General features: G+C 59.5%; 4 protein-coding genes across 9 annotated transcripts in view; 3 read left to right on the top strand and 1 right to left on the bottom strand.

Annotated features, from left to right (window-relative positions):
• The window catches only part of WBP1L (WW domain binding protein 1 like), a 60,239-nt gene extending 56,544 nt beyond the window's left edge, over positions 1-3,695 (top strand). For all 4 annotated transcript variants that reach the window (XM_063338390.1, XM_063338389.1, XM_063338387.1 and 1 more), the window contains one exon: positions 1,315-3,695. In XM_063338390.1, coding sequence (XP_063194460.1) covers positions 1,315-2,054 — 740 coding nt within the window. In that variant the 3' untranslated portion in view covers positions 2,055-3,695. The remainder of the gene's footprint in view (positions 1-1,314) is intronic.
• Positions 3,696-9,573: 5,878 nt separating this feature from the next.
• Positions 9,574-13,308, bottom strand: LOC134517161 (steroid 17-alpha-hydroxylase/17,20 lyase). Its single transcript, XM_063338391.1, has 8 exons — positions 12,907-13,308; positions 12,258-12,396; positions 11,476-11,705; positions 11,162-11,248; positions 10,844-11,053; positions 10,412-10,581; positions 10,226-10,329; positions 9,574-9,978 (listed from the first exon to the last, which is right to left on the bottom strand). Exons 1-8 carry the CDS (start codon positions 13,231-13,233, stop codon positions 9,710-9,712), a joined length of 1,536 nt encoding a protein of 511 aa, XP_063194461.1. The 5' UTR covers positions 13,234-13,308; the 3' UTR covers positions 9,574-9,709.
• Positions 13,309-13,514: 206 nt separating this feature from the next.
• Positions 13,515-17,591, top strand: BORCS7 (BLOC-1 related complex subunit 7). 2 transcript variants are annotated; one of them, XM_063339746.1, is made up of 5 exons: positions 13,515-14,221; positions 14,776-14,838; positions 15,305-15,348; positions 15,776-15,796; positions 16,253-17,591. In XM_063339746.1, exons 1-5 carry the CDS (start codon positions 14,108-14,110, stop codon positions 16,302-16,304), a joined length of 294 nt encoding a protein of 97 aa, XP_063195816.1. In that variant the 5' UTR covers positions 13,515-14,107; the 3' UTR covers positions 16,305-17,591. The 2 variants fall into 2 exon arrangements, with proteins under 2 accessions (XP_063195816.1, XP_063195815.1); XM_063339745.1 differs by having other exon boundaries at positions 13,571-14,248.
• A 593-nt stretch (positions 17,592-18,184) lies between these two features.
• On the top strand, positions 18,185-22,461 carry AS3MT (arsenite methyltransferase). 2 transcript variants are annotated; one of them, XM_063338366.1, is made up of 11 exons: positions 18,185-18,246; positions 18,618-18,658; positions 19,175-19,302; positions 19,411-19,561; positions 19,634-19,770; positions 20,074-20,143; positions 20,379-20,460; positions 20,547-20,678; positions 20,801-20,943; positions 21,223-21,357; positions 22,248-22,461. In XM_063338366.1, coding segments are annotated over exons 1-11 (1,119 nt in total). In that variant the 5' UTR covers positions 18,185-18,245; the 3' UTR covers positions 22,347-22,461. The 2 variants fall into 2 exon arrangements, with proteins under 2 accessions (XP_063194436.1, XP_063194437.1); XM_063338367.1 differs by lacking the exon at positions 22,248-22,461 and adding an exon at positions 21,603-22,150 and having other exon boundaries at positions 18,210-18,246.
• Positions 22,462-23,042: the final 581 nt, after the last annotated feature.

Here is a 23,042-nt window from a genome sequence, read left to right as displayed (position 1 = left end):
GGACAGCTTTGCTGGCTAACCTTGGCTTGTAGAGAGGAGGTGACTCATTCCAGCTGCTGGGTGCATTTGAGCCCCCTTGAGTCTGGAGTTGAACGACACCACCTTCCACCCACCCTTGATCTGGCTCTGTGAGTGCAGTGATCCCCTGGGTGTTTTTCTGGGAACGTTCATAAAATACCTCGTTCAAGACTTTATGGATGCTCCTCATTTCCAGCCTGCACTTGCTGCTGGTGGGACTGAAGTGTGGGAAGTGGCTTCACGAAATTTGGTCACAGAGGCTGGGTGGAAGTGGTGCCTCAGCAGGAACCATGCTGGCTCCCGCCCTGTGCTGCGGTTCCCAGATGAGCCTGCTGGTGAGCTGCCCAAGGACTTTGCACGAAGGAGCTGTTGCCCACGGCTCAGCGAAAGTACAATCACTTTGTTGTTTCATTCGTGCCCTGCTACAGCGATTCTCAGCCTTTTGACTGGAGGTACCATAACTGAGTTTCCCGTAATGGACTGTTGAATTGCGTGTATGAACTTGCTTTTTCTCCTTAAACTCTTGCAGCCACCTCAGAAATAATCCCCAGCAGCGCTTTCCTCCCAAGCCCCAGGTATACGCAATTGCACATGGAAAATCGCAGTGTTATCTTTAAATCTTTCCAGTATTTAAGTCCATTCTGTTTATTTAGACTATTTTGTTGCCTCTTAAGAAATAAACAAAATCTTTCATAGATGTGAGGGGCTGGTAGTACAATAAACCAAACTGTCTTGCCAGTACTACCAATTTATTCTGATAAAAATAAAACTGAAAAACTGAATCCAGCATTAAAACAACAACCAAAAACCAGGATCCTAAGTTCCTTGTAACTGCTCTTGTCTTTTCGTATTTGCACAAAGCTTTGTGAGATGAAATCTTCTCTTGAAAGTGGGAACTCAGCTGAGAAGCCAGTGTTGGAGAGGGCTGGCGAGTTATCTCCCAGGTTGTTCCCTCCAGCCAACGCAGGCCATCCCTTGGTGTGGTTCATGGGGCTGTATTGGGGTGCAGGGCAGCGGGGGAAGGTTTGCCTGGTAGCGCTAAGCATAGAGTAGAGAGATCAGGCTGCCGTTCCCGACTGTGTCCATCTCCTCCTGTAATGGTGCCCTCCTGTGCTGCCGTTGCTGCTTCTCCAAAACATGACGTGTCTCATTTGGGCCAGGTTTTGGCACCGCTTGTAAAGCCCCTTGAGCTGTTCGCTGGTAGATGACAAATGACATAACGACCTGTGTTAGTGACTCGTTTCCTGAGATAAGCTGTGCATGAAATAACTTCTCTTCCTTCTCTCCCACTTTTAGGGTTTTTGCCAAATTATTTACTACCTCCCTATGAGGAAGTGGTGAACCGACCGCCGACCCCCCCACCGCCATATAGTGCCTTACATCAGCAGTGTGTCCCAGCAGGCAGCAGTAGCACAATCCCAGACACGCCAAGGAACCTGCAGCCAGCGCAGAGCAGCTCAGCAGCGCCCAGCGGCAATAACAGCAGTACTGACAACACCGGGTGCCCCGGCCTCGGGGAGCCCGAGCCCTCCTCCACCACGCTGGTTGAGCGAGCAGTTGCCAAAATGCAAAGCGTCGAGCCCGGTGGTACCAGCACGGGAGCTGAGCTAGTGGAGAGGGCCGGTCCCGATAAGGATACGGAGTGCAAGGAGGAACTGCTAAAAGGTTACAGCTCTGAGAGCTTAGAGCACAGCAGCGCCATTCCCGACGTGAAGGACAAGACGCCGGGCAGGCAGCGCCGTTTCACCGGTGACTCGGGCATCGAAGTCTGTGTATGCAACCGGGGCCATCACGACGACGACCTCAAGGAGTTCGACGGGCTCATCGATGATGCTCTGGACGGGCCTCTGGACTTCTGCGACAGCTGCAGTGGCCACCCCCACGGGGACGAGGAGGAAGGGCTTTTTAATGCCGTGGAAGAGCAGCACCGTGAACACAGCCACCACCACCTGCCCCGGCAGCCGGTGTGTGTACTCTTGAACACAATAAATGAGCAGGACTCTCCAAACTCTCGTACCAATAACTCTCCCAGCTAAGGTGGCAGAGCGGAAGGGAGAATCGGGGGAAAAAAACAAAAGAAATAAAAGTGGAATAAAAGGATTAAAACTTTTAACAGGAGGAAAAGGTGATACAACCTTTTTTTTTTTTTTTTTTAGTTTCTTTTTCTTTCTCATCCTCCAATATAATTCGGGGACTAGTTCCCGAAGGCCCGGCTTGCGGGGGACGGGTCGCTCTGGGTTTTGTTAATCGTGTCCGTACTGCTCCGTGGGGCAGGGACTGATGTTTCTCAATGAGACCTTCTAAGAAATGGAACTTTCCCAATGGTGATTTTGGTGATGGTTATTATGAGTTTGTTGGTTTTAGTTTTCCAAAACACTGCTTTATCTCGCAATCAGTAAAGCTCAGCAAATCTCACCCTGGGAGGATACGAAATCACCGTAAGGCTTCAACCTCCAGGTGTCTTCCCAGAAGCAAGCAGCTTCTGACAGTGCCGGCAGTCAGTAGCCCAAGAGTTCTGGTTTGATATAATGCTCTTGAGGCATTGGGGATTTCTTTTCTTTCTTTCTTTCTTTTTTCTTTCTTTCTTTCCTTTTTTTTGTGGGTTGTTAAGTTTTCCCAAAGCTGATGAATGCCTGAACACATCAGCCCTGTAACCTCTGGTGCTTCAGTGTTTAAGACAGCAGGTAGGAAATTTCCCACTTGAAGCTGGTGACTGAAGGACCAGTTTCTTCCAGAAGGAGTGTTAGTCTACCGTAAGCAGTTTGAAAAGAAAGGGTTTGCAGAAATTTGCCTTTATATGTCACTTTTCAAGACGAGCATATTCCTTCAATGCCTCCAAGAGCACAGTTAGAAGTAGAATCCAGGCAGCTGGGCTGCCTTCCAAGTACTGTGGTCTCCGAATGACCTTTTCCCGGTGTGCTGCAAAAGGGCTTGGCTTTATTTTTTTCCTTTTTTTGCACCCCGAGAGCAGCACACTGGAGTTAAGATGACAAAAAAAGAACAGGGCTCTCTTTGGCCAGCGTGCCTTCAAGCTTCAGCGATGCATGTTGAACAAATGGAGACGAGAGCTCCGTCCATTGCGAAGGGATGACTTACCGTGTAGATGTGGAAGACCTGTGCAGTATTTTATTATTTTTTTTTTTTCTGATCCAGAAGTTTGGTGCGATTCTAATGTTGACCACTTAAAAGAAACGAATGTCTGTTTTCTTTTTTCTTTCTTTTTTTTTTTTTTTATGGTGGCAACTGGCTACTGTATAATGTCTGTGAGCGTGTGTGTGTGACTGCAATCCATGCATGCGAGTCCTACTGGTAATATGAAAACCTGCTGTAAGACTGCAAGAAAATTTACTGTAGCTTTGCTTTAATAAATGGTAGAGATTTTGTTAGTAACAACCTGAAGGAAAAAAAAAACAACAAAGCAAACAAGGAAGAGCTGAAACTAACATTCCCTAGAGTGCTCGTGTGGAAGAGAGCACAGTTCAGACTATGTATCTTGTTCTCTTGTTCTCGGGTTTTCTCCCCGTCCCTTTTATAATTATGGTCGTCCAGATCATTACTGTTATGGGGAAAAAAAAAAAATTGAAAACTGAACTCAGACATATTCAGATTTGATTGATTGCAAACCAAAATCAGTTTTAAATAAGGTGGAAACCAAAATATAATGCCTTTTCTGATAACTTGCCCGTGTGTATGTGTATCATTTTGTGAATTAAGAACAAGATTTGTCTTTAGTTTGTGGTTTTGTTTCTTTAAGTGGAGGTATGTAGCACTGTGCTGGATACAGATGACAGAGCAAGGCAAGTGGTGCTTATTGCAGTATTTTACCCACGTGTTTGAGGAGAGCGCTTTTACCTTACAAGGGTTAGGAGAATCTCACTCCTTTGCCCGTCACAGCGTTTCTCTGCCATCAGAACAGCTGATGAAGGATGAAGTTTGTGTCCTGGGGCGCTCTTAAGAATGAAGGACTTTGATTTGGATTCAGGAGACCTGGTTCCCGGATGCCTGGAGCGTGAGTGGTGACAGAGGGGCTGTGTGTGCCCCAGGGCTGGGCTGGCTCGCTCTGCAGCTTCCAGCTGTGTTCACCGACCGCATGTATCTTTTGAGAAGAGAATTAAAGATCCCCAGTGCCACCCCTAGGAATTCTGTATGTATTGGCACCTGGCTTTGTTCCTCGCACCACAGAGGAAGCTAAAAAAGCACATCAGTCCTTAACGGAGTGGGTTTTACTGCTGTAAATCCTGAGGACGGCCCCGTGGGAGACCCTTTGCCAAGACTTCTGTTGGCCTAAGACACAAATCTCCATGTTTGCTTTCGTGACATCCCACTAAGGGCAGGGGAAACCCCCCACTTCTTCTCTGGATGGAGGTGAGTACCAGTAAGCCAAGATGGTGTTTCTAATCTTAAAAAGACAGGAAGCAGCAGTGATGTGCCTGTTCTGTGACTCCTGGAGGTTTTTCAGGCTTTTAAAGACCATAAAGAAAGAAACAGGGCACAAACCCTGTCTCGAGCTCCCATGTGCCTGAGGAGGAGCAGGACTATCTGTGGCTCTCAGTCGTTCAGGCTTTTAGACCTGGACTGGGGGTGGCTGGTGTGGGGAGGAGGAGTGGTGCAGGGCAGGACTGGGCAGGTGAGCTCCTCGGAGACATCTCGGCTGGTGCCTCTTCAGGGGAGGAAACACGGGCAGGCAAAGGACTCCCAAAGCGCCAGCTTCGGAGCTTTAGAAAGGTGAATCCTCACGTGAATCCCGTTGTAGAAAGCCAGTGCAGCCCGAACAGAGCTCTTCTCCGAATGCAGGCTGGAGATGTGAGGACACGGGTGTGCATCCCTAACACAGGAGCAGCAAAGCGCACCCCTTTCCAGCTATGAAGGGTGAGTGTTTCATGGGAGTTGTGAATACGTCGTTCCAAAGCTGAGTTGCAAACAGGGCAGCACGATTGAGAGCAAATTAATGTCAACTCACTGCTCAGTGTTTTTCTTTACAACGTGCTGTTAAGTGTTGATGCCAATAATACTTGCAGTCTCTTTTTGCTAGAGCCCGTGGCAGTGCAGTGCTGCTTATGCCGCATGTTTTCGGCCGCTGCAATTGTCTGCGAGGGCAAGGACCCAGCGGGCGTCCTGGCGGGCTCGGGGTGCGTGGCCTGGGGCCCGGCGCTGCGGAGCACCCTGCGGTGGCTCAGCGAGAGGGTTCCCTAGGGCACAGCAGCGGGTGCTGCGGCATTGCCTCGCTGTTCCTGAGGGCTTCTTCGTCTCCGACGACGCAAACTCCCCCTCAGGAACACCCGTGTGATTTTCCTGTAGCGTATCGTCGCGTGTTTGTACAACCCAGTGGATGGGTGTTGGCTGAAGATGGAGGAGGAGGAGGAGGGAGCCATGTGTCTCGGTGCTTGCCGGCAGCCTGCGCCCAGAGCCTGTACCTGCCTAACTGTAGGCTAAGGAAAGCTGAGGCGCAGTTCAGCTTCGGCGTTACACGTAGTCATCGAAAACTTCCTGAGGCAGGAAACCTGAGCAAGCTTCCAGGACGGAAGGAAAATCAGCAGGCTCGGCAGAAGGCGTGGGGCTGTGCTGCCGGGCCATGGGAGCTCTGGGCTCCCCGTCTGCCCCTCGCCCCCTGGGGTCTGGGCTGTGCTCACCTCCTGCCCCACGCAGCCCGGCCTCCCACAGCCAAATATCCTCTTCTCCTCCGCGCATCCCGGCCGGGCTCGTCCTGCCGTCACCCGGTCCCAGCAGAGCTTGGCAGGGAGCCGGGGCACGGTCCCGCTCCGGTGAATAAACCCCCTTGGCCTCTCCCCCAAGCCGCTGACTCCTGGCCCCTGCTCTCCCTCCCTACGCAACAGACACACCCGGGGAGGTTTTTTCCCCATCTTATTTTTTTTTATTATTATTTTGTTTATATAGGAAAAGCCTGGACCGGGCCAGGAAGGGGGGCCAGTCCGGCAGCCCCCCAGCTGGAGGTAAGTGCTGGGAAGGCCGGGATGAGTGTCCGCTCTTCGTCAGAGCTGGTTCCCTCCTCCCTTGCTGTTTTTTATCAGATGGGCCTGGTGCCCGCAGCAGGGCCGTGCCGGCGGTGGTGCAAGCGCTGCTGTCTCCGTGCCGGGGGGGAACGCAGCCTGCCGGCTTGTTTCTCCATTTGTTTTCGGCTGGCGAACAGCTGTGTCCCGAGGTTTGTGCTTACTCAGCTCGCCTGGCCCCGTGCCCGCCGCAGAGCCCGCAGGTATTCCCAGCGTCGCCCGCTCCGCCTGTGCCGGCCGTGGCTCTCCAGCCGGCACAGTCCAGCGCCGGCCGGCGCTTGGTGCAAAGTGAAGCCCCGCAAAGGTGGAGGGCTCCTGAGCTGAGCCCTGTGGCGCAGCTGGGTCAGCCGAGCCCTGTGGGGGGTGGCTGCGCCCCCCAAAACCAGTCCGTGGGATGGAAGGGCTCGGGTTCCCCCTGGGCGAGCTGTGCCTCTGCTTTATGGGGTACGGCGTGGGAACAGCCGTGAGTGAAAAAGCTTCATCTTTTCCACCGTCACTGGTTCCTCTCTTGCAGACCGTCTGCACTGCAGGGAGATGGAGCAGCTGGTTCCTGACCCCCCCACACCCGAGCTGCCCTCCCAGCCCTTTGGCACCGCTCCCTCCTGTCCTGGTTCCCCCTCTGCAAAGACCCCGAGTGGACACAAGGGGAGGGCAGGGACCCAGTGGGGCCCAAGTCATTACAGCAGGGGGATGATTTCAGCGGCAAAAGCCTTGGCGTTCCCCGTGGCTGCCCACCCTTGGCTGGCGGAAACCCGGTGGCAGATGCTGAGGTTCCCCCTGTCTCTCCCGTGGGCATGGCCACCTCATCCCCCCAGTTTTTGGGTTGCTGGGCTTCCCAGTGCTAGGTCTGAACAAAGCCAAAAGGCTCATCCAAGGTGGTGAATTTGTGTGTCTCGAGGGACCCCGACTTCTTTGGGGGGCTCAGAGGGGCAGAAGGCGAGGTCGGGGGGGGACTGGATCTGGCCGTGCCCCGCCACCAGCCGCCCAGGTGAAGCTCTCTGTTGGGGTCTGGGGTCCGGGCGCAGCAGCGCGGCCCCGGAGCAGCTGTCAGGACGTAAATACCAGCCCGATGATTCAGCAGCGTCTCTGCCCGTTCCCGGAGCGGGGAGCAGCCATGCCCACGGCTGTTTACCAGCTCACAAGGTGCCGGGCAGCTGGTGCTGGGTACTGAACCCCCCCATGGCAGCCGGCTGGGAGGAGGCGGGATAGGGCAAGGGGGAAGATGCCCCGTGGTGGGGCCAGGCTCAGCGTGACGGGGTTTGCGGCACGTGGCTGGTCTCTGGGCCCAGGGACAGTATGTGCCTGCCCTGGAGAATGAGGAAAGCCAGCTGGAATGGGAGCTTTGTGCAAGCATTGGCGGTGGGAGGTGTTCTCTGGTTTAGAAACATCCCCCGGTCCCAAAGTCCCCGTTTCTGCCTCAAGGTAATGTCTGGCCTTGAGTGCGCACACCTTGCTGCGAGCACCTCGGCAATGGCAACGTGTGGGCAAGGTGCCAGCCCTGTGCGGACTCTGGGAAGGAGAAAAAACCCTTCTGAGAGCAAACGCAGCGCCCTGGCAAAGGGGCACAGAGACGCAGGATGTCCCAGGCTCCTGGAGGCATGGGGATGCTGCGGTTACTGGTGACTGCAGGAGACAGGAGAGGAGCCTCCTCGCTGGCACGTGCTGCCAGGGACAGGGTCTGGGGCAGGGGAAGGACCAGGCTGGCATGGAGGTGCCAGTCCCCGGGGAAGCCTAGAGCATCCTGTTTAGCCAAGTTTTCCCCAAACCCGCTCTGAGCCCAGTTGCCCCTCACCTACCCAGCTTCAGCCTGCTCTGGCAGAGGTGGAGGGATTGGAAACCCAGCGGCACCCCTGCTGTGATGGAAATGGGCAGGGGAGCGGGAAGGAGTGTGGGGCGCAGCCCTTACAAGCCAGCAGAGACTCCACGCAGCAGCAGCGGGGCTGGGCTCCTGCCGTGCTCCCCTCTGCCCCGCGGCTGGTGGGTCAGCTCACAGATCACCCCGGGGCAGGCGTGTGCAAGGTGGTTCTTCCTCCTGCTCCTCCGTACTGCCCCGAGCCCCCAGGAGAATGGACTGGGAGGAGAGAAGATGCTCCCGGTGCTGTGCCAGGCTGCAAACCCATTGCCTTCATTGGCCCGGGGCCGTGCCATGGGCTGATGGGACCCATTTGGCATCAGACGCCGAGCGGCGAGGAGGCTGATGAACACGAAGTGCTGGCGGTTCAAAAGAAAATGTGCACTTCGACACACGGAGTAGAGAGTTGAGTGGTGGGGAAGCTTCATGTCAGTTTTGCTGCCCGCTGGCAAGAGAGAGGGCAGGGGGAAATAGAAAAGGGGAAACGTGGGGGTGTGCAGGGCTGGGGTGTCACACCGTGTCGGGGCTGTGCAGGGTTTTCCCCTCCGCCCTGGCTGCTTTCCCTCCAGGTGCCCTGAGCCATAGCTGTGTTGCCATTTAGTTAAATATTAAGAGGTCAAGTAATAGAGAACCAGAAACCTAATTGCATGCTGCCCTCCACGGCACGGTGGTTTTCGGTGAAAGCGAACACGGGAAGGTTACGCTGCTCAAAGTGACAGCCATAATCCAGCCAGACAGTGAGTGTCGGTGCTGGGGATGCCGTGCAGGTGGGAGATGCTGCGTTGCTGCACGATGACTGCCAGCAGCCCCCGGCTCCATGGTGCTGGCGCGCTGGGCCTGGGGGGCTGCAGCTGAGCTCAGCCCATGGGGTCCGGGCACCTTTGGGTGCTCCTGGGTGTCCTGGAGCGACGGGAGCCCCCAATTTCGGCCAGAGCTGGGGCTGCCTGCGCTTCCCCACAGCAGCTCGTGTGCAGGACGGGGTCGGAGAGCCCTGCGGCCCTACAGGGCGCTCGTGTCCCGTCTGGAAGGGGCTGCGTGTGTGCATACAACCACGTACGTGTGTGTATATGTATGTGTGCATCCCTGTGGTTTTGCGTGTAAGTGCACACATGTGCCAGCAGCAGCGTGTGCCTGCGTACCGCGGGAGAAGCTGCCGTGTGGGAGCTGAAACTGCAGTAACCTCCAAGATGTTTCCTTCTTTTTCCCCGCAAGGAGCAGGCGGGGTTCCCACCGGTGGGGACACGCTGCCCTGGGACGGGGCGGGGGAAGGCAGGGCTGGGGGAGCTCTGCCTGCCCCCCCTGGTGGGCTCAGCTCCCAGCCTGCGTCGCGTTTGTTCTTCCTGCTCCCAGCAGGGAAACTGAGGCAGAGACCAGCCCAAGTCACTACACCTACCCGGGGTCACCCACCCAGGGTCACAGCCGCCAGGCACCGCTAACACCCGAACTGCCCACTGGTCGCTTTCCCCTTCTCCCCCCACCAGCTACCCAGGTGGCTGGTCTCCATGGCTCGTGGTTGACCCTGGATGGGGCCCCCCACCCCACATCCCTGGGGGGGCGAAGGGGCTGTTTGCGTTAGCAGCTCTGCAGAGGGGCCATGGCCTCCCAGCTCAGCCCAGTGCTCACACAAAGTTGTGGGGCCACCATACATCTCAGGCACCTTCCCACCTCTTCCTGCCCTCCATTGCCTGCCTAAAAAACAGCCGGAGCCACGCTGCGTTGGGAAAGCTTTATCCAGACAACCCCGCATCCACGGGGCAGGCAGGCACGGCCTCTATGGTCCTGCCCCATCCCACCCCACCCCACCACTGCCCAGATCCAGGGCTCATCCCCATCACGCTGCCGCTCGCCAAGCGTCCCGCAGCCTGGCCTTCACTTTAAACTTCTGCACCTGCAGCACGACGCCAAACTTGCCCTCCAGCGAGGGCAGGGGCTGCTCCTCGGGGCACTCGAGCGTGAACCTCTGCAGCACCCAGGCCAGGAAGAGGAAGAGCTCCATCTTGGCCAGGACTTCGCCCAGGCAGACACGGATCCCGGCCCCGAAGGGCAGGTAGCTGGGCGAGGGCGAGTGGATGTGCTGGCCCCGCTCGTCCAGGAAGCGGCCTGCAAGGGGAAGGGGCACCATTGGTGTCGGCAGCGATTGGTCCCTTCTGCCTGAGACCTGCCCGTGTTCATCACATGTGTGTCCCTCCCATGAGCTGCAAGAGCAGAGATGGTGCGAATGCTGCAGCCGGGATGGGGAGCAGGATCCGACCTCCCACCACCAAGCCCCCCTGGGCCCAGCCTCTCCTGCTGCGCCCACCCCACCGTCCCCTACCCCCCGGGGGAGGACGGGGAGCACCCAACCCACCGGGGTTGAACTCCTCGGGTTTGTCCCACTCCTTCTCGTCGTGGTGCACAGACCAGAGGTTGATGACGACCCTAGTGCCCTTGGGGATGGAGTATTCCCCGATGCTGCAAGGCAAACGCGGAGTGAGACAGTCGCTCCCTCCCACGGTCTCTGCCCGTGTCCTGGCTGCACCCCATGGGGTCTCACCTGGTGTCAGCGAGGGACACGTGCGGGATGAGCAGAGGGGACACGGGCCGGATGCGCAGCACTTCGCTGATGGTGGCCTCCAGGTAGGGCAGCAGCGGGCGGTCACTGAGGTGGGGGTGACGCGCCAGACCAATTTTCTGGTCCATCTCCTCCTGGATCTTCCTCTGGACCTGGGAGGGAAACAAGGGCTGGGGCATGAGCCTGGGGAGGGGGCTGACCTGTGGGGGGGGCTCCCCATGGCGGTGGGGTACACCCAGCATCACCAGCATGTCCTGGCAGGTTGTGCAGGGCAGAAATAAAATGCTCACAGCCTGATGCTGCTTATTCCCAAATCCTGGTATCTCCCTTGGCACGTGGCTTGCTCAAAGCCCCACACGATGTCCCTGGTGTTGGAGGGAGCTCAGGCCCCCCACCATGGGGTGCAGACCCTACCTCGGGGTAGTGGAGCAGGTAGAGCACAGCCCATTTGAGCACAGTTGTGGTGGTCTCCACGCCGGCCCCGAAGATGTCCCCCACTGTCATGAGGAGGTGGTCATCAGTCAGCTCCAGCCCCGTTCCTGGGGGGCTGCTGTTCTCTGCACTGATTCTCACTTTCAGGAGGGCGTCCATGAGGTCCCTTACGGTGTCCCCGCAGAAGGCTTCCTGCCAGGGGACACACGTGAGCTGGGCTGTCCTGGGCACGGTCCCCTCCACCCCAGCTCCAGCATCCTACAGCTCCAGAGCACCTCCTTGTCCTGACCCCATTGGCACCTTGTGTTCGGTGAACTTCTGCTGGAGCAGCTGGTCACGGACCTTGAGGCATCTCTTCAGCAGGGCCAGGTCCTTGTTGGGGAAGATCTGGGGAAGAAAAGCCCCATCACAGCAAGGGTCTCCAGCTCAGCCCAGCCTCTACAGGCCCCCAGGCACTCACTCTGTGCCCAGCAGGGTACTGGCTCTTGTGGGACACCAGGGCAGGGACCCTCCTAACCCTGGGGGCTCAGGTAGCCCCCTCCTGCAGGACACATCCCAGCTCCTTCCTCTCATCCGAGGTGAGAGGAACAGACAGTCCTCATGTCCCTGCTCACCTGGAGCCAGGGGAAGATGTCCACCAAGCTCTCCCTGGCCACGGTGTCCACGATACCCTGGCTGTACTCCAGCATGGCCTCGAACTCGGGGTCCCCGCGCCGGTACGAGGAGTTGAAGCAGAGCGAGCAGACCACGTTGGTGACGGCCCGTGTGAGCTCGGGGGCCATGTCCAGGGCCGTATCCTGCACAGCGCTGAGCGTGTCACACAGGGAGGCAGCCTCCCGGCAGACTGGGGCAGAGGGGAGAGTCAGGCGAGGGGGTGATGGTGAAGCTGAGGGGGTGGAGGGGGCAGCTGGGGGCTGGAAGGAGGGGCCCCCCACTCATTCGGGGTGTGTAGCCTACAGACAGCACCCCCAGCCAGGGCTGACCCCTGAGGGGCTGGGATGGGCAGAAGGGACGATGCTGGGTGCTGGGGAGGAGCAGAGAGGACGGAGACATGCAGGGAAGTCTCCATGTGCGGCATGATGCTCCTGCCGGGTGGACCAGGGAGTCCAGGAGGCCAGGAGCTGGCTCCGTGCCTCAGTTTCCCCCAGCTGTGAGTGAGGGGAGGCAAAGCTCAGAGTGGAAAATGCACAGGGAGAGGTGTCGGTAAAGTACAGGTGATGGAAGGAGAGGAACTGAGCCCCCGCTAGGCAAACTGGGGGGGTTTGGGCTGAGCCAATGAGTCACCCCTTGGTTCCCAGGGGATCAGGGCATGGAGAAGGGAAAAGTCCAGCCCGGGTCAGGCGCAGGAGGGAGGCAGAGGCAGGAGGGAGCCCGGGGGGTGGCGGGGGGCACTTACTGATCCTCTCGAGGGCGAGCGAGCCCTCCCCGAACATGGAGAGGGCGGCGTGCACTAACTTGCGCTGGAACTTCCAGAGGGGCCCGTAGCTGGCAAAGGCGATGTCCTTGCCCCCCCGGGACAGCAGGTCCGTGGTCACCTGTGGGACAGGAGCCTTGGGGTCACCCTGCTGCAGGGCAGCCCTGTGGGGGCTGTGTGCTGGAGAGGGGTGATGCTGGGGGGTGGATGATCATCTCGTCACATCCCAGGGATGGTCCAGGGGGCTGGTGGTCAGCGCTGGCAGGCAAAGCCTGGGCCATGAGCTTTGCTTTCCCTGCCCCGAGGAGCAATGGAGAGGTCTGGGGACAGATGCCAGGGTTAGGGGCTGGGGTGCCCAGGAAACTAAGGGGGGGACAGGGAGGCTGGTGGTACCCGAACACACGTCCCCATGCCCTGAGGTGCAGCCAGCCCTGGGGAAGAATGCGCACCCTCCAGATAGAGAATGCATGGGATTCGTCCTGGGGAACAGGGCAGAGAGGGGCTGCCCCCGCTGTTGCCCTGTTGCAGGCAGGATGGGGAGAGGTGATGGACCCTGCCGGCTGCCGTTGCCTTTCCTGGGAGCATCCCCTGCCTCACCCCATGCCGCAGTGGGAGGAGGTCCCCCCAAAACCTGCTGCCAACTCACGGTGCGGGGCCGTCCGGCGAAAGCCTTCCCCTTCTTCAGCAGCACCTCCCTGGCGTGCTGGTAGCTGTTCACCACCACCACGTAGTGGGAGCCCATCCAGAGGGCGTAGAGGCTGCCGTAGCGGCTCTGCAGGCTCCAGAGCCGCAGGTGGAGCTGGGGGTGCCCGGCCAGCTGCAGCAGGCTCCCCACCAGCGGCAGGGCCGGCAGGGTCTGCGGACGCCCCGTCACCGTCCCCGAGGTGGCTCGCCGGCGTGCCAGCCCCCAGGCGCAGAGCAGGGCCAGGGCCAGCAGCAGGGCGCCCAGCAGCAGCATGGTGGGGCCGGCTGTGGGTCTGTGGCAGTGCGGGGGGCCTTTATACCGGCTGCAGGGTCGTTGCCTTGACCCCAAGGCGGGCTCGGCTCCTTATCGAGTGAGATGGGGAGGGGGGGAACCGGGCGCTGGGCCTGTGGCCAGCTCTGCAGCTGGGCACCTGGGGGGGAGGGGGGGGGCGAGGGCAGGGGGGCCATGGCCGCACCGGGTGGCTGTGGGGGAGCCACGTCCAGCGGGCTGCGGGCCAGGGGACGCCCAGGGATGGATCCTTCCTCGGGGCTCTGTTCCCAGGGGTGTGGGGGCAGCTGAGCCCTCGGGGTCTCCCCTGGGGGCCATGAGCGCAGATGGGGAAGGGACACTGGGGTCCGTTCCCAGCCTGGGAGCCCCTCCATGTGCCTGGGAGGGGACGGGCAGCATGGGGCTGGGGCACTGGGCGGCACTGGGCAGCACTGGGGAGTGCTGAGAAGCCCTGGGCAGCACTAGGTAGTGCTGGGCAAGCACTGGGCTGGGGGCATTAGTCAGCCCTGATCGTCAGCCCTGGTCAGTGCTGGGCAGCAATGGGCAGCGGTGGGCAGCCGTGATCGGCGTTGGTGGGCACTGGGCAGCCCCTAAGAAACACTGGTCGGCCCCGGGCAAGCACTAGTCAGTGCTGAGAAGCCTTGTGCAGCCCTGGTCAGCACTGATCAGTGCTGGGCACCCCGGGGTGCCCGTGCCCAGGGTGATGTCCGAGTCGGAGGTGTCCTGGGAGAGGCCACGGGGGGAGAAGAGCCCCGAGGGCGAGCGATGCCCCCGCCCGCCGCGGGCCCTGCGCCTTCTCGGCTCTTCTGGCCCCCGGCGCTCGCCGTAGCGGCGTCCGGCGGGGAGCGGGCGGGGCAAGATGGCGGCGGGGGGCGCGGCGGACGCCCAGGCGCGCTTCGGCCACTCGGTGAAGGGGCTTCTGACCGAGAAGGTGACGAGCTGCGGCACCGACGTGATCGCCCTCACCAAGCAGGTGCTGAAGGGCTCCCGCAGCGCCGAGGTGAGCGGCGGGTGCAGGCTCCAGGGCCCGGCCCGCCGCCCGGCCCAGCCCTGCCGGCTGCGGAGCGGGAGCGGCGGCCCGGCGCGGGGCATGCTAGGAGCCGTAGTCTGTGGTGGCGCGCGGCATGCTGGGAGCCGTAGTCCAGGGGACGGGGGACATCCCTGGGACTGGGCAGGGGACGGGCACAACGCGGCCCGGCCTACGGCCATGGCTGTGCCGGAGGGGCACCGCCGAAGGGCACTTGGGCCGCGGGTGTCTCTGGCAGCGCCGGGGAAGCGGTGGGAGGCGGGAGGCTGCCTTCAGCGCATGGCAGCTCTGCAGGGTGACAGGCTGGAGCGGTGCCTCGGGCCCTTCCTGCGCCGGTGTGCCCTGAGGGCTGGGCACCGCACCACTGTGCTCCCCACAAGTGTCACCTGGGGCTCCCGGACCATCAGCCTTGCGTGCAGGTCTGCTGTGCGGCCATCACGAGCGTCCCGGGGAACGCAGAGGTGCTGCCTCTCACTCTGGTGTGCGCGTTTGTCTTTCAGCTCCTGGGTCAAGCTGCTAGAAACATGGTGATGCAAGAAGATGCCATCCTGCACTCGGAAGACGTAAGCTGTGTTTGTCTGGTAGAGCAACAGTGTTTCTAGCGGACAGGAGGAGAGGAGGGTTATAAGAAGAGATATGCAAGCAGAGTACTGGAGCCCTGTAATGAAATATATGAGTTCAGGCAGCAGGGCTGGTGGCCAGAATAATTTAGTGCTTCTTCAAACCCATGTGTGCTGCTGGCCTTCCAGCATCCTGCAGCTCAAGCCAGCCCTAAAGCTGTGCCATCTGTACCAGAAGGCTCAAGGGACCATGGGTTGAAACAAAGCACTTAGTGTCTGTGCCTGTCATTGGGAAAGAAGAGGGGAGCATGCCACTGCTGACGGATACTGGTGGGGGTGTTTCAGAGGTGGTGCAATGGTACAGTGATGGCGGTGCTGGAGGAACTCCCCGGGGCATTGGGACAGCTTGCCCTGTGATTCTGCTGAACTGCTCCCATCACACTTTTATTCTTTGTCTTGTTCTCCACAGAGTTTAAGGAAAATGGCCATAATAACAACTCATCTACAGTACCAGTAAGTAGAGAACACCTCTGGGGAGCTGAGTGGATCCCTCAATCCTTTTCTTTCTACTTAAAGACTTTGCATGAAGCCCACTCAGACCGATCCCTCTTGCCTGGCTCCGCAAAGCTGAGCAGACCCTGGAGCTGGGATCTTCCAGCCCTCTCCAGCTCTGCTGGAGTTTAGGCTGTTTTGGGGTGGGAGATGAGATTTTTGCCTCCTGTTTGCCATGCGCTGTGTCTCCTGTGAGAGTGTGTGACGCATCTGGGGCTAAGGGGGAGAAGCCAGTGCTGCTGCTGTCCTCTCAGGACTTAATCCAGAAACACACCGGGGTTTTGGCCTCCTGAGCCCTTGATCAAGTCCCTTTCCTTCAACTTAACATGAACCTTGTTGCTGAGATTTTGTTTTTCTAATGCTCTTTTTGTCTTCTTTTCTCATCTAGGCAAGAAGCAATTCAGAAAAAGTGAGTACTCAGCTGAAGGAATGCCAGGAAGACCCGGGGGACATGGGAGAGGGAAAAGTGATGGAGTAGGGTGAGGGAAAACAGAGCAAAAAGGTTTTTGCAGCTGCCTTTGAAACAGATGCTGGCCCAGCGAGGTAGTGTTTCAGTATTGTGAAGAGATGAGATTTGAGTTGAAGGGATGATTTACACCAAAACTTCCCTTTGTTTCATTAACACGATAGAGCCTGTAAGGTTGTTTGTGACAGGAGATGAGGGTTGTGTAGAGCAGAGCTGTCTGCTTATGGGTGCACAAGATGAGGTTTGGCCTCTGGGGACACACGGGTGCGTTGGGGAACCCCAGGGTGTCTCATTGCTGTAGTGTCAGCGCTAGAGCTGTTCTGGTGCCTTGGGTGCAGGCAGCACGCCATGGTCTGGGGAGCAGATCTCACCATGAACCTCTTCTTGCTTGGTCCCCAGTGTCGAGCAGTCGTCAAACCTACAGGACCAGCTGAGTCACTTGCTGAAGTGAAGCGTAGCCGAAGGCACGAGGACGTCTCAACTGGCACTGAGGGCAGCGAAGCATCCTGTCCCCTCCAGACCCCGGGGTTCAGACCTGTGTCTGGATGGTGATGGATGTCAGCTGGGATATGTGCAGAGTCTGTGTTTCTGGGCACGTGGGCCCCTCTCACGTGCCTTCATCCACATCTCTGCTCCAGAATGCTCACCTAACTGAAACAAACTTACCTGAAACTTCACTCCCCCCAGCAATTCTTGTGTCCACTTACTTCTCATGTAGTGTGAGTTGCTCAACCCACACCTGCACCCCTGGCAAGAAATGCATAAAACTGAACTGTGGGTTTTAAATACAGGTGCCTGCAGTTTGATGCTGGTCTGTATTTAGACACAGAGATGGCACAGAGTGCAATTTATTTAGGGCATGTTAATCATTTGGAGCTGTAAGTGCCTGGGTGGGTGAGAGAGGTGCTCCAGTGTAGACTGAGGTGCCAGTCCCAGGCCAGGATTTCTGAAAGTGGGAATCTGGGCACACACCTCTGTCAGCGGTCCAGCTGGATGTGGTTTGACCAGCGTCCTGCTCGGAGGTTATCTTATTTTCCACTCTGACGGAGTTTGGAACGTCATCCCCTTGCCAACCCATCTGCACTGCCTTCGGCCTTCAACTGCATTCCTCTTCCTGGGCTGCTGCTCCAGCTCTTGATGAAGCAGCCTTGGCTGTGGTGTGTGTTCCTATCTGGTTGGGAAAGTATCCAAAGGCCTGGCCGGGAAGCAGGCAGGAGAGCATCGGTTCTGCACTGCTCTGTGTTGGAGGACTAGCAACCAGGCTCCTGTTCACACCCCAGGGAGCGACATCAGGCCCAGGCTATAAATACTGTGTCTTGTTTTTGGTAAGTCACTTATCTGGAGCACTTGGAGCACACGGGAAGCACTTGTTTGCCCGAGTGAGCTTTTCATCGGCTGATAGGAGAAGGCAGGCTGAGAGCAGGCATCGGCCTGATACGTTCCTGTTGGAGTACTGCTGGAGTTTGGCTCCTGTGCTGCAGAGCCTTCTCCCGGGCTGTATTTCACCGTCTCCACCAGTGCCACTGCCTGTTTGGGTTTCACCTGGTGGCACCACAGCTCCGGTGTCCCCCTGGAGGTGCCACTGTTAGTCCAGGGGCCACGGTGGCTATTTTTGCCTTGGGAGGGGTCCTGATCCCCAGCTTTGCAGATGCACTTTGGGAATGAGGGTTTTCCCTGAGCTGCTGGAGAAGCTGTAATTCACTTGCTGGGAATAAAAGCCACCCTGAACATCACCAAACTGCGGCAGAGTCTGTGCTGAATGCCATCGCTCGTGGTCCCTGTGCAGGGAAGGTGGCTGTTTGGGATGGTGGGTCTCTGGCCCCCCGGTGTCCCCCATTGTGCTTCAGCTCTGGGGGCTTCTTTGCAGTTGCAGTGTGTCCTTGCTGTAGGTGGCTTTTCCCTTCCAAAGTCCCGTGCCGTGCAGGGGCCAGAGCACCTGCGCTTGGGGCAAGCAGGGGCAGGGCTGTGCCAGGGGGGTGCGGAGCTGCTGGGGATGGGGAGGCAGCAGGGTGGGTGGCTTTTCGGGGGTGCGGGTGCAGGTTCGGACCGTGGGTAACGGCAGCGTCACCCCAGTGGGAGCGGGGCCAGCTTCCCCCCACGCCGTGCCTGGGGCCGTGCGGGGCGGCGCGGGGGGCCGGGCAGGGGGCCGGGGCGGCGGAAGGTGCCGGGGCGGCGGAGGGGGCCGGGGCGGCGCGGGCTCCCGGGACGGTGGAAGGTGCCGGGGCGGCGGAAGGTGCCGGGGCGGCGCGGGCTCCCGGGACGGTGGAAGGTGCCGGGGCGGTGGAGGGTCCCGGGACGGCGGAGGGTGCCGGGGCGGAGCGTGTCCCGGGGCGGAGCGTGTCCCGGGGCGGTCAGAGGGCGGCCGCGGCGCAGCAGCCGGAGGCGGCGAGGCAGTACGGCAGCCCGGGGCCCCTGCTGCGGGGTGCTGGGGTCTCCCCGGGGGCACCCCTGGGGCCAGGGCTCTCGGCAAAGCGGGGGGGCGGGGGAAGGATTTGCCCTGCGGCGAAGGTTTTGGGGGATCGTGTCTCCAGGGCACCCGGGGATATTGGGGAGGGGGGATACTGTCATGTGCCCCCAGGAGCATCCCACTGGGCTGCAAGTTTTTTTTGGGGGGGTGTGTCTCTCTCGGGGCGGGGGGGGGGGGAGGCAAAAAGAGTTCCTGTATTTGAGGGAAGAGAGGGAGGTTTAGGGCCTTCGGGAGGGCCTGGCGTAGTGCCCATCGCTGTGGCGTCGGGCCCCAGCCCCGCGTTCGTTCCCGTTGCAGTGGCAGCCCCCTGCGGAGAGCAGATCCACCGGGAGGTGCAGGTGAGGGGCGCGGGGGGGAGCTGGCGGAGGGACGGGGTGGCTGGCTGGCCCCCCCCGGGCGAGCCCAGGCTGCCCATGGAAGCCCGCTGCCGTCAGAGGACAAAGCTCATTTCGGGGCCCAGATAAAAACATTAGCTGCAGTCGGCTGCTTTGCTCCAGTTTCCTGCAGGGATGGGGGGACTGGGGAGCCCCACATTTCCCTGCCTTCATTCCCTGCGCCCCCTTCAGCTGGGGAAATGGGGGCTGCAGCCTGCGAAGTTGCTGCAAATGGGAATTAAATCCCTACTGCACAGACATGTCTGTGAGCGCAAGTGAGGGGAGCTGGGGAGGAGGGGGGCAAAGGGACACTTGATGTTAGCCTAATTTTCACCTGGGTGCAAATGAGAGCGCTAATGCCGGAGGGCACCGGGGGCACATACCAGCTGAGCGCAGGCATGGACCTAACGTTTTGGTGCATGGAGAGCTTCTGGGGCACAGCTTGCCATAGTTTGGTGGCCTCTGTCCTTCCCATCTCAGGATTACTATGGCAAAAGGCTGCAGAAGTCGGCGGACCTGAAGACCAATGCGTGCATCACCTTGGCCAGGCCCCTTCCCAAGGCGGTGAGAGATGCTCTGGAGAATGTCCACGAGGAGGTGGTGGCCAGGTAAACCGCGGGGTCTCCCCTCTGCTGCTGCCTCCCCATGGGCTGCAGCCCCCCGGACCCCCGTACCGTGGGGGCAACTCCATCTGGCTCAGCTCAGCATCCCCCCAGGTACTATGGCTGCGGTCTGGTGATCCCCGAGTGCCTGACATCGTGCCGGATCCTGGACCTGGGCAGCGGCAGCGGCAGAGACTGCTACCTGCTGAGCCAGATGGTTGGGGAGTGGGGCCATGTCACCGGGATAGACATGACTGAGGGCCAGGTATGGCGCGGAGCCAGGGCTTCCCCTCGTCCCCCCAGCATCCCCCCACCACCGTTCCCTTCCTCCTCCCAGGTTGAGGTGGCGAAGAAGCACATTGCCTACCACATGGACAAGTTTGGCTACAAAAAGCCAAATGTGGAGTTCCTTCAGGGATACATGGAGAAGCTGAGTGATGCCGGGCTGGCTGACGAGAGCTACGATATTATCATGTAGGTACCGTGTAGGGCACTGCCACCCCCAGTCCTGCTGTTGCCAGGGGCCATGGGCTGGCGTCCAGGTCTACATCCCAATGGGTCGCTCGCTTCAGGAGCACACATTAGGAAAGGAAAAATCCCAAGGCAGAGTCTAAGATAGAGCTTGGGAATATAGAAACTGCCCTTTTCATGGTCAAGTTGCCATCTCCAAATCCTGCATGAAGCAATGGGATGTGCAGCAGCCGGTGGAATTGCAGCAGCCCGTGGTGGTGAGCATATGAGAGGGTGCAAATGAGCCTCGGTTCTTCTCCACCCCAGCTCCAACTGCGTGATCAACCTCGCTCCCGACAAGAGGGCCGTGCTGCGGGAGGCCTACCGTGTGCTGAAGGTAATGCCAGGGCCGGCGCCTGCAGCAGGAGCAAAGCAGGGTTGGAGTGGCCCTGCCATTGGGGTCCTGGTGGGATGCAGAAAACGGGATTCAACAAGGCTGGGATGCAGGATGGGGCCAGGGGACACCTCTGCAGAGGGTCCCGAGCAGGGTAGCATTGGGGGTTGCCCATTCTCCCTGCACCTTTTGTCCTGTTGCTTCTCGGGGTCTCCCTTCACTCCTCGCTGCCTTCCAGCCTGGGGGAGAGATGTACTTCAGTGACGTCTACGCCAACCAGTGCCTGAGCGAGTCTGTCCGGAAGCACAGGGTGCTGTGGGGTGCGTAGGGCTCTGGGATGAGGGTGGCATGGGACGGGGGGACCGGACCTTTGCCACCATCATCGGTGTCTGCTGTCTCATGCCAGGGGAGTGCCTGGCGGGAGCCCTGTACTGGAGAGACCTGTACAGCATCGCTGAGGAGGTGGGGTTCAGCCCCCCGTGCCTCGTCACTGCCAGCCCCATCACCATCGGCGACAAGGAGCTGGAGGATGTCATCGGTGAGGGTCTGACCAGGGACCGTCAGCTCTGGGCAGATGTGGGGAGCTGTGCTGGGATCCCAGGCTCTGATGGTTCCCAATCTGGGTGCTCGGTCCCCAACCCACCATGCTCTCTCTTGCAGGTGACTGCCGCTTTGTCTCTGCCACTTTCCGCCTGTTCAAGGTGCCGGGTAGTAGCCGGGCTGGGCCAGGACAGGTCATCTACAATGGTGGGATCGTGGGGCACGAGCGAGAACTGGTGTTTGACGCCAACTTCACCTTCAAGGTACGGGGTGAGGGTACCCAGGATATCAAGCAGTCCTGGTCTGTAGGGCTGGGGCTGGGGCAGCCAAACCCATGCATTGCATTGGGGTGGAGGTGGGAGCAGGACATCCGTGGTGGCTTCACAAGGGGGTTTGGAGCCAGCTACTTGGTTGTTGTGGGTGTTTCTCAAGGTTTTGGGAAACCTTGCTTTTGCCCGCCACCCACTGTCTGACTAGGTGGCTGGAGTCCCCTGGGCTGTGTATCCTGGACCCCAGCCCTGTGCCTGTCCCTCTGTCCCCAGGAAGGAGAGGTGGTGGATGTGGATGCTGAGATGGCTGCGATCTTGCGGAGCTCTAGGTTTGCTGAGGAATTCCTGATCCGAGCTGGCGGGGCCAACACTACCGCACCACAGGGCTGCTGTCCCAAGGGGGTGAAGGTTGGTAGCAGGCAGCTCCACGGCTGGGTTCAGGGATGAGGATGTGGTGTCGTGTGCCATCAAGAGTTGCCCTGGGGTATCAGCAGGGCTATGGCATGACACCAAGAGACCAGAGTCCTTCTGGGCCAAGCAGGAGCCCATGAGGCACCAAAGGTGGTGCCTGGTGCCTGAGTTTGGGCAACTGCACCCCAGCATAGGTTGCAGCCCTCCAAAGACTGGGGGCGGGTGTCTGCTCTAACCACCAGGCATGAGAACCCCTTCCTCCCCCAACATGTCCAGGGGGGCTGCCGAGGCTGGCAGCTGGACCTGCTTAATCCCTTCTCCAAGAGATGGCTGAGGAGAGCCTTTCCCAGGGAGGTGATGCCCCGTCCCTGTGGGTCCTTCTTCCCCATCGCTCTCCCAGCACCTCCCAGCTGCTGATGTGAGTTCGGCCCTGGCTGCCAGCCCTGACCCTGCAGCACAAAGCACCTCTATCTGCTGGAAGCCTCTCTCCTCCTCCCCTCAGTGGTCCTTCCAGCCTGCAGATGGGCCAGGAGAGGCTCGGGAGCAGGGATCATGGGTACATGAGGGAGATAACACCCTGCAGCTGCGTGTCCCTGAAACACAACCTTGTACTTGGGGAGGGGGAGACGTTCTTGGGTCCCTGTCCAAGCAGGAGGCGTTTCACAGATAAAAGCAGAGCTCATGTCCCAGAGAAGCTCTTGGTATCCTCTTTGAGGCAGTGAAAAGCAGCTGGAGTGGCCCTGGGGCTGCCCCTCATTAGCTATGGAGGGTCTGCTTGGGCTGCCCCGCTGGCGGGGAACCAGTCGGGGGGAATACCACTTTCAGGGGGGGATACCTCTTGCTTCCCTCTGGCCTGATCCTGCCCTGGGTTGTTCTCTGCCCTCCAGGAGAAGATCTGCGATCCCTTCCAGCTGCTGGAGCAGCTGGCGGCCCCAGGTCCTGCCTGCCGTCCTGGTGGCACATGTGGTCCCTCCGGGTGCTGCTGAGTGGCGAGCGATGCCCCCGCGCCGGCAGATGCCAGCGGGGCAGGAGGATGTGTCCCCAGCAGCCTGCAGCTTCCATTGGAGAGCAAATAAACGAACGAGCTCAAATGATCGTGGCTGGGACAATGGGGCCCATGGCGTCTTGTGCTTTCCTGTTGGGGCTGGTGGGGCAGGTTGTGAGTGGTTGCAGTGAGGATGGGCAGCCATCCTGTGGGTCCCCTCGCTATGGGGCTGGGACATGGCTTGGACATGCAGGAAGGGAGGGTCTCTGTGGGAAAGGGGTCGTGGGTCCCCGCACGTGGGACAGCAGGTCTAGCGTGGGTTTGGCAGAAGCTGTGTGCTCGTGTTGAGCCCGCGGAGCAGACGGAGATGTCTGCAGAAGGCAGCTTGGCAGAGCAGGGTGCGAAAGGAGGCTCCGGCGCCGCACAGGGCCTGACCTGCGGCGTGCACCCCTCCGCCTGCCTCCAACTTGAGGTCCTGGGGACCCCGCAGCGATAAGCGGCCCAGTTGCTTTTTTTCTTCTTTTGCCCTCCCCGTGCTAACCCTCCACTCGCAGGGAACCATGAGCATCCAAGAGACAAATTCCGTGCAAGCCCCCCGCAGTGGGCTGAGCAGCTCCGTAAGGCGGCTGCAAACGAGCGTCTGCCGGTGGCGGCGGGCGAGAAGGACCGGTCACCTCCCGGGGCTCAGCCTGCCCTG

This window comes from Chroicocephalus ridibundus, chromosome 6 (assembly GCF_963924245.1).
Source record: "Chroicocephalus ridibundus chromosome 6, bChrRid1.1, whole genome shotgun sequence".
In the NCBI taxonomy this organism is placed as follows: Eukaryota; Metazoa; Chordata; class Aves; order Charadriiformes; family Laridae; genus Chroicocephalus; species Chroicocephalus ridibundus.
The sequence above is the reverse complement of the archived record's forward strand: the minus strand, read 5'-3'. Positions and strand labels throughout refer to the sequence as shown.

Bases quoted from the DNA above. Each gene is read 5' to 3' on its own strand.
- AS3MT (XM_063338366.1), top strand. The intron at 20,144-20,378 runs GTAATGCCAGGG...GCTGCCTTCCAG, and splicing joins AGGCCTACCGTGTGCTGAAG to CCTGGGGGAGAGATGTACTT. The intron at 20,679-20,800 runs GTGAGGGTCTGA...TCTCTCTTGCAG, and splicing joins GGAGCTGGAGGATGTCATCG to GTGACTGCCGCTTTGTCTCT.
- BORCS7 (XM_063339745.1), top strand. From the start codon at position 14,108: ATGGCGGCGGGGGGCGCGGCGGACGCCCAGGCGCGCTTCGGCCACTCG. The intron at 14,839-15,304 runs GTAAGCTGTGTT...TGTTCTCCACAG, and splicing joins CCATCCTGCACTCGGAAGAC to AGTTTAAGGAAAATGGCCAT. The intron at 15,797-16,252 runs GTGAGTACTCAG...CTTGGTCCCCAG, and splicing joins CAAGAAGCAATTCAGAAAAA to TGTCGAGCAGTCGTCAAACC.
- LOC134517161 (XM_063338391.1), bottom strand. From the start codon at position 13,233: ATGCTGCTGCTGGGCGCCCTGCTGCTGGCCCTGGCCCTGCTCTGCGCC. The intron at 12,397-12,906 runs GTTTTGGGGGGA...CCTGTCCCACAG, and splicing joins GCACCGTGAGTTGGCAGCAG to GTGACCACGGACCTGCTGTC. The intron at 9,979-10,225 runs GTGGGTTGGGTG...TTCCCCTTGCAG, and splicing joins ACCCGAGGAGTTCAACCCCG to GCCGCTTCCTGGACGAGCGG.